This window comes from Rhinolophus sinicus, linkage group LG12, assembly GCF_036562045.2.
Source record: "Rhinolophus sinicus isolate RSC01 linkage group LG12, ASM3656204v1, whole genome shotgun sequence".
Taxonomy (NCBI): Eukaryota; Metazoa; Chordata; class Mammalia; order Chiroptera; family Rhinolophidae; genus Rhinolophus; species Rhinolophus sinicus.
Window position 1 is genome coordinate 3,118,932 of NC_133761.1, and position 14,177 is coordinate 3,133,108.

At 51.3% G+C, this 14,177-nt stretch overlaps 1 protein-coding gene across 2 annotated transcripts in view; it reads left to right on the forward strand.

Moving 5' to 3' along the window:
* The window catches only part of COL22A1 (collagen type XXII alpha 1 chain), a 200,560-nt gene that overhangs the window by 100,079 nt on the left and 86,304 nt on the right, over nucleotides 1-14,177 (forward strand). For both annotated transcript variants that reach the window (XM_074316437.1, XM_074316438.1), the window contains exons 22-23: nucleotides 3,044-3,097; nucleotides 12,929-12,982. In XM_074316437.1, coding sequence (XP_074172538.1) covers nucleotides 3,044-3,097; nucleotides 12,929-12,982 — 108 coding nt within the window. The remainder of the gene's footprint in view (nucleotides 1-3,043; nucleotides 3,098-12,928; nucleotides 12,983-14,177) is intronic.

Genomic DNA, 14,177 nt, shown 5'->3' on the forward strand with positions numbered 1-14,177 from the left:
GATTTATATTCCACCATCAAGGCCCAGTCCTCATTAGGATAAATGGCTTTGCTGGGGTAAAACTGGAGGAAACTTCAACATTTAATTCCAGTATAATCTGAACAATGTCCTATTAAAGAGTTCGGGTTAGAAAAGCTACCTTCTGTCTCTGTAACCTTAGATGTCTTGCTTAACCTCCTGAAGGCTCAGTTTCCAGAGCTCTCCACCATTCTGATAACTGTCGTAAGAGTTATAGTAGGCAATGCAGGTGGTGGAGCCCTCGGTCCATTTTAGCTCTCTATGCAGATATAGTTCAGATCTGTGACTGGCCAGTGCTGAATATCTATCCTGTAGTACATTTTTATGCACAAACACATGCATATTCAGTCTGCAGGGATGAAGGTGTTGTTTTTCTTCTTTTACCAATGAAGACATCGGTGCAGAGAGATGGACTGGCTTGCACAAAGTCACACAGCTGTTAAGAAGCAATGCTGAGCTTTGAACCCAGATCTGGGAAGCCCCTACTCCCCTCACCCCTGAGTGCACCAGGCAGTGATACTTCCCCTGGGACGTGTGGCGGGGGATGGCTTTCCTTACGGCCCCCACTATGGCGTAAGGAGCTGATGCTTCAGCTAAGTTAGCCCTCTTAACCTCTCACTCTGAGATCTGGAGTGAACTAATGGTGGTCCTCCCATAAATGCAAATTTTGTTATGATAAAGGAGGCAGGGAGAGAAAAGGAAGAAACCCCAAACATTTGTGGCCACCTACTTTATATAAAGCAAAATATTATATAAATATAGGGATGAGATATGGACGGATATCCTAGTTTGATGAAGGAGGGATGCAAAAGAGAAATAATTGGGAGTGAGCCCTGTCATCTCTAGATGATTAACGAGAATTCTCTGCAAGTGTCTTCCCCACGCTGTCCCACTGTGTAGGACGAGGAGAAGGGCCCAAGTCCTCAGGACTCAAACACCCCAATATCTCAGCCCCGCAGCCCAATGGAGCTGTCCAGGGTTCTGAAGAGGTCCTCTAGGCTGGATGCTCTTGATAGAATGGGATTTAGCACAGTCCATGGTGTTGGTGATGAAATTCCCTTGGAAGGAGTTAAAAAACCCAACAGCCTACCTGAAGAGCTTGTTAAAAGGGAGGAAGAGTGGTGAGAGAGCCCGACCATGGATGCTCAAGGCCAGGCCCAATGTCTCCCCCATGTCTAAACCCACAGACTGGAGCACATGGTGGGGTCTTGCTACATGCTTGTAGAGGAGCGGCCTCACGGTAGGCACTCAGGAGGGACATTAAAGTGGGACCTGGCTGCCGTGTGATCTCAGAAGGAGCGGTGGGACCATGGGAAGACCTGGAGTTACGAGCCCCAACATCCGGTGTCCTGTCCCAATTCCTCCAACAAGTAGCTTTGTGTCTTTGGCAGCTTTACTTGACCTCTCTGATCCTGTTGCTTCACTCCTTACTTGGAAATCCACCACCACCACCACCATCATCACCACCATTACCATCACCATCATGCTTTCCCACGTAAATGTCCTGTGAGGGTTGGATGAGCTAGTGCATGAAGCACCACCCTGGGAAACCTTATTACCCACGTCCTGGTATCAGTGCCCATTTCCTTCTTTTCTGAGTCCCCATCAGTACCTAACCCAGGGCCTTCCACAGAGCAGTCACTCCCTAAATATTCAGTGGTTTGAATCAAATGGAGACGCTGGCTCAGTGACTCCTGTTGAGAATGGAAAATTTTGAGTTTAACAATCCCAGCAAGAGGAAAAGGTCTCCCGCGCTCTAAATGGAAACAGCCTCTTGCCCTCAAATGTTGGAGTCGCCGAGCAGGCGTGCGTGCCTCTCTCATTCTTTCCTGGAGATGAAGTGGGCTCTGGTCGCCTTAACCGCCGTCCGGTTGAGCGTAGTAAAGAAGGGCCAGCTGGGCAGATCCAGTGTGAGGCGTTTCTTGATACTTAAAAAAAACATGCATCTGTGGGGGCTTCCCTCCCTGTGTGCCCTGAGCTCAACAAAATAGTCCTTGGGAGGAAAGGAGATGTAAACCTTTAACTGGTGCAGATGGCCCATTTATGTGTTCATCTCCATGGTGTTATTAAGAGAAAAAGCCTTGGCCCTAAATCCAGCCACTTAACAGTTATGCAGAGTTTGGCAGTCGTAGCTGTTTGCACGAGTATGATGATCATATTGATGGGATATGAGGAAATGGAAGTGCCGAGAGGGGATTTCTGGCCAAACCTCACCCGGAAAGTCGGTGAGAGTCGCAGCTAGAGCGGAGGGTTTCCTTTGCCCACTTACATTTCGTGGCGTATTCGAGGTGCTATCCTTTGGATAGAAATCAGCGTGCGGTCAGGGGGTCTGGGTGCTGTGGGAGGGCTTTTGTCCCCATTCCTCCCAGGGTCCTCACAGACGCGCAGTCGGTAGGGATAGTGTATTATCCTCACTTCGGACATGACTCAGCTGAAGTTCAAGGACGCCACGGGACTTGTCTGAGGTCACGCAGCAGACACACGGTGGGAGGTTTGGGGGCAGCACTTGAATGAGCTCAGTATGACCTCTTCCTCTGCCAGTGTCCCTGGCTTAATTGAAACCGAGCTTTCTTAGACGATTTTACTCATGTGTCCAGACTGTCACATTTTACCTATTGCTGATAACTGAGAGTTAGGTGACCATAGCCAGTTCTTGCTGAGCCCGTGAAGTGTGGGGAAGGAGCACCCGGCTCTGACCTCAGACATTTGGGTTCAGACACCGCTCCCGTGAGCACTTTACACAAAGCACTAATGCGGGGCGCTGGTCCTCACTTTACTCACGGAAGTGTGAACAGTGTTGCCTGCATCGTGGTGGTTAAACGTACTAATTAGGCCAGGTAGGTGCACGTGTTCTAAAGTGTTGTAATTGGAGAGGGTCGGGTGGTGTTTTTCCCTCCTGACCTTCTGGTTTCCCCAGGGGGCAGCATTTTCCTGTCCCGTGAGAATGAGGGCACAGTGTAACCGGTGGTGATGGATGAGCCCTGTATTTATCAGCATCTGTTTCTCCTCTCTCCCCCTCCTAAAGGGTCTGATGGGCCCAGAAGGCAAGAATGGACCTCCTGGTTTGCCAGGTCTCCGAGTAAGTAAACTCTTTCCTTTCTCATTTTCCCAACAAGCTCAATGCCAGTCTTGAGAGAAAACAGCAGTCGTTGTGCATGTTGTAATTGATGTGTAGATGAACCCAATTTCATCTTGCCTTGCGCTGCTGTATTACTTTTCCTAATGTAGTGTTAGGTGGTGAGTGGAACTCTTGGTGCAAAGGTGACTGCGAAGGGTTTCTTTTCTTAATGTACATCTTTATGTGATTGCGTCTTACTGAGGAGGGGACCCATCTTAGAGCTTGCGTGTCAAGGCCCACACTTCCTTGGCCATGACTTCTTGGCCCCCAGGAAGTGTCCATGTGTTCCCCAGCGGTCAGTGGTTGTCACCCCCGGAAACACCTGTTAGCCCTAAGAGTAATACCAGCCACTGTGCATGGGGGTGTAGCCTGGTCTAACCTTGACATTGGCCAGTGGCCTTGGCTAAATGAGCCAAGACTGGAGATTTGAGGACCAAAACAGGCAGACCCAGAGAGGCAACCAGGGTGGAGCGCAAGGGAGGCCCGGGAAAGGAGTGGCAGCCCTGGAGCGACCGACCCCTAGGGAAGTGCTCACCACGCCCCTTTTCCACAGGTGAGGGGAGGCCTCGCAGGGACGCACCCCGGGACTGTGTGTCTCTAAGCCTGACTTGCTCTCTCCTCCCTTCTTCCCTCCGTGTGTCAGTCTGTTGCCAAAGGTCAGGTTATGCTCTTAGGACACACAGGCGGGCACTTGGCTAAATGCTTCCGGAATCTCTACAGAGATTAAGGTCTCAGCCTGCAGGAGTCACAGTCCGGGACACTTGAGACTGAAGAACAGATAACTCAGGCGCCTCCGTGGGGCGCAGAAAGACTGTGGGTGCTCAGAGGAGACAGGGACCTCAGCTTGAGGGTGGGACGCTGAGAGGGGGTGGGGCTGGGCGCAGGGAAGCGGCATTTGAGCAGATTTCAGCAGGGGTTGAGGGGAGTGCCGAAGAGAGTAACTCAGGTGCAGGAGGTGCCCCTGGAGAGAACACCTGCCTCTCAGCCGCGGGGTGTTATGGACACTCCCTGCTCTCCAGCTCATCAGTGTAAAGGGCTGGGGACGTGGCTTCTGGTTTAAGCGCGGCCGTCATCGTACGGGGCCCTGGACAGTCCCGCTCCCTGTTCCTTCTATGTTTCTCTTCTCCTTTCTCATCTTTGCTGGTTTTCTTCTCCTGCCCTTCTCACATCTTCGCTTCCTCTCCTCTCTTTCCTTCTTTCCACAAATTCATCCATTCAGCAAATATTTCTTCAGGGTCTGCAGGGTACTCGGCATTCTAGGCGAGTGGGATCCTTCAGTGAGAATAAAGATGCTGATGTTTACATTCTGGCAGACAAGGGGAAAGAAACATAATAATTAACGTTGAACTAGACGATGTGGCATGCATGTGTTTGAGCAGGGAGACCTTAGCAAACAAGGAGCCAATAAAAGGGGATGAAGTCAGGAACTGGGAATTTATTTTAATATGAAAAAAATTAAACATAAATAAAAGTAGACGTCATAGTGAAACGATCACCTTATACCCCCAATCCGCCTCCAGACTTACCAAGTCTTTGGCCAGCTTGTTTCATTTATACCAGCGCCCCTTCCACCCCTCTGGCTCAGTCTGAAGCAGTCCCAGGCACATCGCATCACTGCATCTCTCAGTATTTCAGTGCGTCTCTCTAAAAGATAAGGAAAGGGAAGAGGGAAAAACATAATAGCATCATCCCACCCAAACCTGTGAACAAGTTTCATCCCGTACGCGTCTGAGGTCAAACTTGCCCTGACTGTCTCATACAGTTCTGTCTCATGCAGCTGGTTCGCTGCTGGATTTGGGTCCAGGAGTGGCGTGGCCTGGCTTACATTCTAAAGATATCCATCTGGCCACTGTGTTGAGAACAGACCCATTAGGAGATGGCTGCAGTGACCAAAAGAGAGAGGGCGGTGGCCCGGAGCAGGGGCAGGAGCTGCAGGAGCGCCCAGGCCGGGCCAGGCCGTGGAGACACGGGAGAGTGCAGGGCTCAGGCCACTGAAGACCCAGAGTGTGGCAGGGGATAGGGCGCCACCGGGCGGGGTGTGAGAGTATTAATAGAGGTGCCCTGGAGCGAGAGGAGAGTCTGCTGGCATCCTGCTCCCTCTAGTTAATGGCGGCCTGTGACTGAGTGTGGCCTCCCAGTGTCGGTGATAATTCTCTGATCGGCCGTGTTCCATCCGCTGAATGTTGCCAGCTCAGGGGCTGCACCTGTGGAAAAGCAGCGCCGAGACAGAGCCGATGCTGGTGAGGGCTGGAAGCAGCTTCCTGCGCAACCAGCCTCGTGCTGAGCCAGGAAAACCAGACAGAATGACTTACTCCAAAAATTCTCTCTCTCCTGCCTCCGGTGACCTGTCATTTCTTCCTCGTCGATTTCGACTGAAACACCACTCTGAAGTATTTCTGTGCACACTCAGGCTGTCATAAGGGAAGGGACAAGACAATGACAAGCCACAGGGATCTGGGAACCGAGAGTTGGAGGCTCAAATACCGGGTGGGGAAAGGGATGTGGCCCTTTATTTTAGAGATTAGCAACAGGCAGACAGTGTAATCCCCGGCAAGGTAACACATTCATTTGGAAAGCCGGCGTTTTTCCACAATGACACAGTGAAAGGGGACGTCAGGAGCCGGGCGCCTCTGCACCATCCCACGGAGCCCTGGGCGATGCACGCCGCCCCCTGCTGGACGACGCCCGCCAGTGCTTGCCTGGCTGTGCTCCCGCCTTAGACCAAGGTAGGGAAGGTGCAGGTTAGCTTTCTGAGGTTCTTATTTCCTCCTGCTTCTCTGAGCTGGGCCTTAGGCAGGGCTGATGGGGGAGCGCTAGCGCTTAGCTGAAGCAGGCTGTGCTCCAGCCTCAGCTGACCCCGGAATGTTCCACAGTAGAACCAGCCACTGAGGCACTTGAACACTCAAAAGCTTCCAGGAGGCTCTTTTTCCAAAACAATTTGGTCATGCCCTGGCCCCCAAAATAGACGTCCTGTCACTCTACCACCGGCCTGTTTTAGTTTCCTTTAGAGGACTTATCTGGCATTCTTCTTATCCGAGAATTGATTTTTGTTTTCACTCCTGGAATGTAAGTCTGTGAAAACGTTCTTTATTTTCGTATCTGCAGCGTCTAGCAGAGTACCTCACACTTATCAAACATACATAGTTTGTACACACATCAAACATATAAACATAATGTATATAAGTGTAAATATGCATACATTTATAATGGCATTAACCAGCCTCTAACACAATCAGTGTGCAAGAGTCAGTGAATCACACATGAGTGCTGCATGCTGCTCTTGGGCGGCTGACACAGTTGGGTGGTGTGAGGGCAGGAAAGGACCGAGACCTGGCCATCGGGTCACCTGGGTTCTGCCCTCTGACAGGAAACGTCCAGTTTTAAAGTAGAGAACTCGGTCCCTTCTATATCGTTACTTTTACTTTGCCTTGACCTTACTTTAGATATTCAGTCTAGATATCTTCTTTCCTCCTCTGGACAAAAAAGAGAAAAAACACTTTTTGTTTAAGAGAAGTCTGTGTTGTCAGGCACTTTTTTTTTTTAAATTTTTCAATTGCAGTTGACATACAATATTTTATTAGTTTCAGATGTACAGCATAGTGGTTAGACATTTATATGACTTACGAAGTGATCCCCCCGATAAGTCTAGTACCCACCTGGCACCATACATAGTTGTTATAATAGTATTGATTATGTTCCCTATTCTGTACTTTGCATCCCCATGTATGTTGTCAGGCATTGAAACTTAGTATAAAATTTGGAATGTCTGAAGTATACATTCACCTCGATGAAGGGGTCCCTGAGTTTGGTAGTGAGAAATTTAATATCCAGAAAGATTAAGTGACTTGCCTGCTCAAGGTCACTCAGGCCTGTGTCCCTGTTCTTCCCACAAGGCAGTGACAGTCTCTTTGGTTCCTGTCATTGTTTTCTTAGTATCTTCTGGTTTCTTTCTCGTCAATTTGGTGAGAACTGAAGTGTCCCTATCATATATGACACTCCCCTTTTTCCTAAGGACAGAGTGAGCCCCAAATGTCTCATGGTGTGCCCGATGCTGTCCGTTTCTTTAAGAACCTATTTTTAGAACATGATCCTTCTATACTAGCATAGGACTAATATAAGATAGAAAAGAAGTAACTGTTCAATCAGTGCCGCGTGGGCTCTTTGCTAGGAAATGGTTTGCACTCGTGTTTCTCGCTTAATTCTCAAGGATCCTATGACGGGTGGCAGTTTAATCCCCTTCTGCAAATGAGAAAACCGAGACTTAAAGGTATAATAAATCAAATTACTCGGTGCCACACAGATTATAAATGGTGGGGAAAGGATTGACACTCAAGTCTGCCCAGCTCCACACCCTTCACTGTTTTTGCTTTAGGATGGTGTGTGTGTGTGTGTGTGTCTGTCCACGTACACACCACAATTTTCAACTGGACATTAACAGTCCTTGCAGTGGATGCCTGGAGATATCCAGGACCCCTGTTCTACAGGATGCATTGAACACCCATGGCTTTCATCTTTGGCTGCCGCCCTTGAAGCTGAGGGTCTCACATTGCTGAAAGCTTTCAGGCCCATTAGCTCTGACTTGTAGTAGATTTAAGGAGAGAAACATGGGTGGTCTTTTGTCAGTGGCAGTCTGGGTTGAATTTGTTTTGTTTTACAATTTGTAAAGCCTGTTTTTCCTCGCCTTTCCCTGCTCTACCAGATGGTAACAGCATCGTTTGGATCCCAGGCTACTGTTTGCTTCATTTCGTGGCGTGGAGCCAGGGTGTAGATGAGGACAGCACCTGGTTTCGGCTCTAACCAGTAGAAAATAATCATGTTTGACATTTGGAGGCACGGAGAACAGGAACTGAGCAAAAGACCATACGGCACATATTAGAATCACTTGCACAAGCAATCCTTTTATCTGTTAATGGCCCCTCACGTGGCTGTGTGAACTCGCCTGGCTGGGAAGGAATTGCTGTTCTGGATTTATAGGCCGCCCCTGCTCCTCGGGCAGACAGGCAGTGCTGGAAACGTCAGTCCCGCTCAGCATCCTGACATTCAGAATGGCTCGAATTATCTGCCTTCATGATACATTACAAACACTCATCCAGATATTGTGTTGGGTAGCAATTGAAAAGAGAAGAAAAGAAAAATGACAAGACACAAGCTTATTGTTAGGGAAATCATTCTTTATTGCTGCAACACTTGCCTTGGCCAGCACTTATCAAATCCCCACAGCCAACTATAGGCCCAAAATGCAGAGGTTGAAAAACTACTGCTACGTGTATTACTAGAGCTACCACCTTCACCACGTGCACCACCATTACCACCACCATCATCACCATCACCATCTTCACCATCACCACCACCAACACCACCACCATCACCATCACCACCATCACCATCATCACCACCACCAACACTACCACCATTACCGCTGTACATTCCCTAATGTCAGATCCTGTGCTAAGCGTGCTGTGGGCATTATCTCATTTAATCTCCATGGCACTGCTGGCAGGTAGCAGTGTTGAAACCAGATCTGTTAGACATGTGGTCTCTCACCCACTGTGGGAAATCAAAGGAACTGGAATCCTGCTATTACCATTTCTTCTTCATTATTATCACTGTCATCTTCCTCCTCAGCCTCATAATTATCTGTTACATTTGCATGATGCTTTATTATGCTTTGTACATCACTCCCCCAAATATTGAATTATTTCTTCCACCACTATCTTTTCAGGTAATTACAATGACTATAGTTTTCCACATGAGGAAGCTTAAGATTCAGCAAGTGAAGTGGCTTGCCCTTCCCCACCTACCTTAGCTTTAGAACTGCTTTCCATACGGAACTGTGGAGGAAAGGGGTTGTGGAAAGAGCACGTGACAAATTCCTTTGATTGCAGTGACTGGCTACATCCTCCTAACAGCTTACTTGGAGCCTCATACCTCACCTCCGAAATTCTAACTCATTAGTTCTTGGGTAGCACTTGGGAATCTATATCTCAAATGTGTTCTTGTCATATCTTACCATATTCTTCCTTATTGCTGGTGCTTCTGGTAGGGGTGGCAGTGAACTGGGTTGTGATTTTAGACAAGTTGAGATGGAGTGAAGGTGTTACAGAGGAAGCAGTGTGGGCAGAGTCATTGAGGCCAGAAATCCTAATGGGGGGGGGGTCCTTGGGGCCGAGCTGAGCAGCCTGTTTGAGCTGTTGCTTAGGGGATGAGAACGTGGACACTGGACACTAACCTGAAAAGGGATGTTAAAATCCCGGAGTCTGGCAACGTCCACTAGAACGTTCACATATTATGTCTGTTAGATACGGAGGGCCTCTGACTATTTTAGAGGGGGAAAGTAACTTGGACAGGGCTCCTCTCATCCTTTAGGAAGACTAACCTGCTAGCACGGGTTGGCCCAGAAGAGTGGAGGGAAAGAACTGGGCATGTGAGAAGGGTTGGCTCCTGTGGCTGTGGCTGCTGGCAGGCAGGCAGGCAGGCCCTGGGCGCAGCTCCGGACGCTGTGGCTGGAGGAGCTATGGACGCAGGTGCTGGAGCTGGCCAGAGATGGTACCCTAATGTTTCTCTGGGTGATGCCCCTCATGGGTGATCAGTGAACGACTATGCCTGTCTTGGGGGAGAGGCTGCCTTCCGACCCTGCTATGGTCACGTATTTCTGACACTTCTTCCTCTGGACTCTTGCCACCTTCCTGCTGAAATCCTGACAGTTGGGACATGTGCTTCTCTGGGTGCACTTCTTGGCATTTCTCTGTTTCCCAGCACACCTCTGCTACCTGCCCCTTTCTCCTTTTCCAGGTCAGCGTTTTTTTTTTTGTTTTTTTTTTACTTCCCTGGCATGGGAGTACCTCCTGACTCCGTGCCTTCCACACATTTCATTACCATCCGAGGTGTTCGTGGAGCATTAGTAATGTCATTACGTAAGATCCCCAAACCCGCCAGGGACGCAGAGATAGAACCTCAGGGGTGACTGGGTCACGTGAGCTGGGGCGACGATGCCCCCCTAAGTCAGAGGGGTGCTTCATTGGTGATTCTGCTCCAAGACAACCCAGACCTCCGTGTGCCTTCTTCTCCCTGCTGAGCCTTTCCTACCAACCATTGCATGTGCCGGCCCCTCACTTCACTCAACCTTCCCTGTAAACAGAGTTACTTTGCTGGCCTGAATTCTGGGTTCTGAATTCTGAATTCTGATGATGACTCACCAGGCCATTCTAGTGACCTTGAGGGAAAATGCTTTAGTCATCTCGTAAATGACCGGTGACTCTCTCTGGAATCACCTGAAAGCAAGTGGAGCGGGTGTCTGTCCAGATAGAAAATTGAAGATGTCTGGCTTCCATTCCCTGAGGAAGGCAAGCTGGGAGCCCTTAGCTTGCCGATGCTCAGCTCCAGCTGTTGGCATTATTGGAGCAGGGTCAGGTGGAAGCCGAGACAAAGGCCTCCGGGGCCAGCTCACTTCTGGAGTTGGCTGTGACCACATTTGGAATTTTACCTGACAACTCAAGAAATTCGTTCTGACCTAGACCTCACTGCACCTTCCAGACTGAGGTATTCCATAGCTCGCCGTGTGGAGCCAGAAGGTTCTAAATCAGGCCAGCTCACTCTCCCTGCAACTCAGTAAATCTCCAAGTTGTGTCTTCCCTTCCTGACGTCGCTCCTGTCTAACACCTCCCGCTGTCCCCACTGCGTTGTCACAGCTCAGGAGCACACAGGTCCCCAAGGGATTGTTTATTTATCCAGCCCACAAAGGTGGATGGAGTCTCCAGCATGTGGCAGGAAGGTGCTGTTCTGGGCCTGTGGATACAGCAGTGAACAAAGACCCAGCCCCCCATTTTCAGGGGGCTCTCACCCCCCAGGGACGCACAGTTCCTGGATAATACATGCACCCCAATGGTAATATCTGGTGCGGCACAAAGGACCGCACAGCAGGGTGAGGGGACCTTGTACAGAGGGAGTGCTGTCCAGTAGGCTGGTCTGAGAAGACATTCAAGTAGGGGGCCGTCTAAGCAGAGGCCAGACCCTGTGAGGGGTGATCCCGGGGGGGCCAGCATTCTAAGCAGAAGGAAAAGCCAGTGGTAAGACCTCGAGGGGGGAAAGTGTTCGGCAAGTTCAAGGTGGAGGAGGGAGGCCAGCCTGGCTGGAATATGGGAGCGAGTACAAGACAAGGAAATGAGAAGCGCAGGCAGGGGAACGCGGCCATGGACAGGAGGCGGGAGGCCGATGAGGGTTTTGCTCTGAGGCCTGCAGTGTTGCAATGCTTTGAGCAGAGGAGATAATGACCTTTTAGGTTTTAAGAATATAGTTCTGGCTGCCCTGTGGGAGTGCAGGGGAGTGACGGGCATGGGCCAAGTGTGCAGGGTGAGTGTCTGGGAGGCCCCTGCCGTGGCCCAGGAGAGGGGCACTGATGGAGGCCCAGCAGCTGCATGTGTTGGTGCCATGAGCATTGAGAGCTGGTTTGAGTGGCCTCGCACTTCCCTCCACCCTTCCTGCTGCTTCCAGAAGCCGTGTAGGTTGGGCCACACCACTCAGAATCCTCGGGTGGCTCCCGTGGCGCAGGGCACGCACGCCCTTCACGAGTCCCTGCTGACCCCGTGTGCCTCACCCCACTCCTCCCACCTCCCATCCTGGGTCCCACAGGGCTTTGCCAGTGTCTGCTTCTGAGTACGTGTCCCTTCTGTTCCCTGCACCCGTGTGTCCCACAGGGAAGCCCATGTTCCTTCTAACGTTGCCTCAGTGCTGCCCCCCCTGGAATGTCTCTGGAGAACTCCAGGCAGACCTGAGAGTTCCTGGTGCCCCATGCATGTGCTTTTGTCCGTTTATCAGATGTGTTGTAATTGCACCGCTCATGTCTGCCTCCCTGGGCAGCGAGTCCCTTATGGGCAGAGGCCGTGGCCTAGCCTTGCGTTGTCCCCAGGGCCTGGCGCAGAGCAGAGTGAGTGTTTGGGTAAAAAAGCAGGAAAATGCAGCAGAGCTGTGGTCTCACTGACCACAGCTGTGAGTGAGACTGGTGAGATTAGAGGAATGGAGCAACAGAAGCTACTTAAGGACGCTTCCTGAATTCAGCTGAACTTTCCCCCCGTGGAGCCCAAGACCCTGAGCTTCGAGTAAAGCCAACAGAACGGATCCTAACAGCAGATGAGAAGTGGCCCGACTGACATTCATCCATGAGCAGGGCGCTGTTGGAACACGTCACATTCCATCTTATGGTGGAATCTCTGTGTCTGTGAGAAAAGTGGAGCCACTCTCCCCGCTGACACAGGATGAATGCAAGAGAAAATGTTAAGTGAACATAAAGGAAAGCTTATCAGCAGATTGAATGATAAACTACAGTTTGTAAAGAAAAAAAGGGAAAGGGGGGAAGAGAGAGCAAGCGTGTGCACGCGTGTGTGTGCGTGCGTGTGTGTGTGCGTGCGTGTGTGTGTGTGTGCGTGTGCGTGCATGTGTTGCTTGCCTAACATAAAATGCCCCTGGAAAGACTCACCAGCATCAAGGCAAGGAACCGAGTGGCTGAGGTCAGGACAAGCAGGAGATTGTTCTCAGGTTTACCTTCTGGTCCTTTTGAGTTCGGGGCCCCGTGGGACCAGTACCACCTAAGTAACAGAGCTGGGATCCACAGCTGAGCCAGTCTGACCCGAAAGCTTGAGCCTTCTCCCCCTCCCACACTGCTTCTATGTAGGGCATCCCAGGGGGCAGTTGTTCATCGAGATTGAGAAAGACTGACATTTCTACCGAGACGTGATCAAACTGGCTGTGGGTGCTGCCAGCCTGCCTGCTAACGTTGCCTTCTTTTTCTGCACTCAGGGGAAGAAAGGAGATGTGGGCCCACCTGGAATCCCTGGATCGCTGGGGCCGCAGGTAACCGCCACCTTTACACTCTCTTTTGTAGCAACACTGCTTTGTCTGATGAAATACGTGATCAGGTAGCAGTTCTCAGGTTGGTACCAGAATCTTGCATGGCCAGCACACCAGAGCATTAAAAAGCATGCTCAGTGGGTCATTTGTCCTTTCTCCTGTCCTGGCTGTCGTGTCTCTTGGCTCCTGGAGGAATTTAGGTCCAGAGGAGGGCAGACAGGTGATGACCAGTGTGATGAGGATGGGAGCAGTGGAGGCCCGGGGAGGGGTACCCAGCCCAGGTGTCCGTGGACGGACACTGTGCAGCTCGCCAGGCAGAGGCAGGAGGAGGGGTCTTCCCGGCAGGGGTGCAGCTCTGCAGGGACCCACGGCCAGTAGTGGACACTGTGTGTGCAGGATAGACAGACCCGAGCTGTGGCTGGAGTCTACAGCACCAAGGATGTGATGGCTGGACAGTGAAGTCAGACGGGACGGCTCGGCCAAGGGGCTAGAAAAATGAAAAAGGCCGTCACCAGCGTCAGGAGACTCACATTCTGGTCTCAGCCTGACTTCCGACCCTGCGACATTGGCCAAGTCCCTTCCCCTCTCCAGGCCTCAGTTTCCCCATTTCAAAGTGATGGGGTTAGGGCCCCAGTCGCAGAGGCCATTTCCCAGGCAGGTGCTGTCTTTCCTCCTGGATGCCCACCCCCTCCGCCCCCTAGCTGCCCCCGCCCCCGGCCTTTCAGGACTCAGCGCTGACGTAACTTCCTCTGGCCCCACACTTGGCCCCACTGTCCACTCCCCCACCCTTCCACATGTGCTGTCACTGGTGGTCCCCTGTGGGCCAACCTGCCAGATGGCCCAGCTCAGCGTCACTGTCCCTATTTCACAGCTGAAGGGTGAGACCCCCAAATGCAGAGACTTGCTCAGGGCCACCAGCTGCTCAGCAGATGCCGCTCTCACTCCCTGGGTGACCTTGGCCCGAAACTTAGTTCCCCTGGTTTGTAAATGCTGTCACCGTGAGCCGCTGCCTCCTGAGCCTGGTGTTCGGTTGCCCTTCGTTCTCCCCTCGCCTCCTGCATCACTGCCCCGTGTCCCCCGGCCCCAGCCTTCCAGGGACCAGTAGATTCTTGGGGAGCATCACCAGTGGGCGAGGACACACGTTATAGCATCGGGGCACCTGGATTCCCAGCTCAGCCCCCACTTCCTGCTGGGGCAT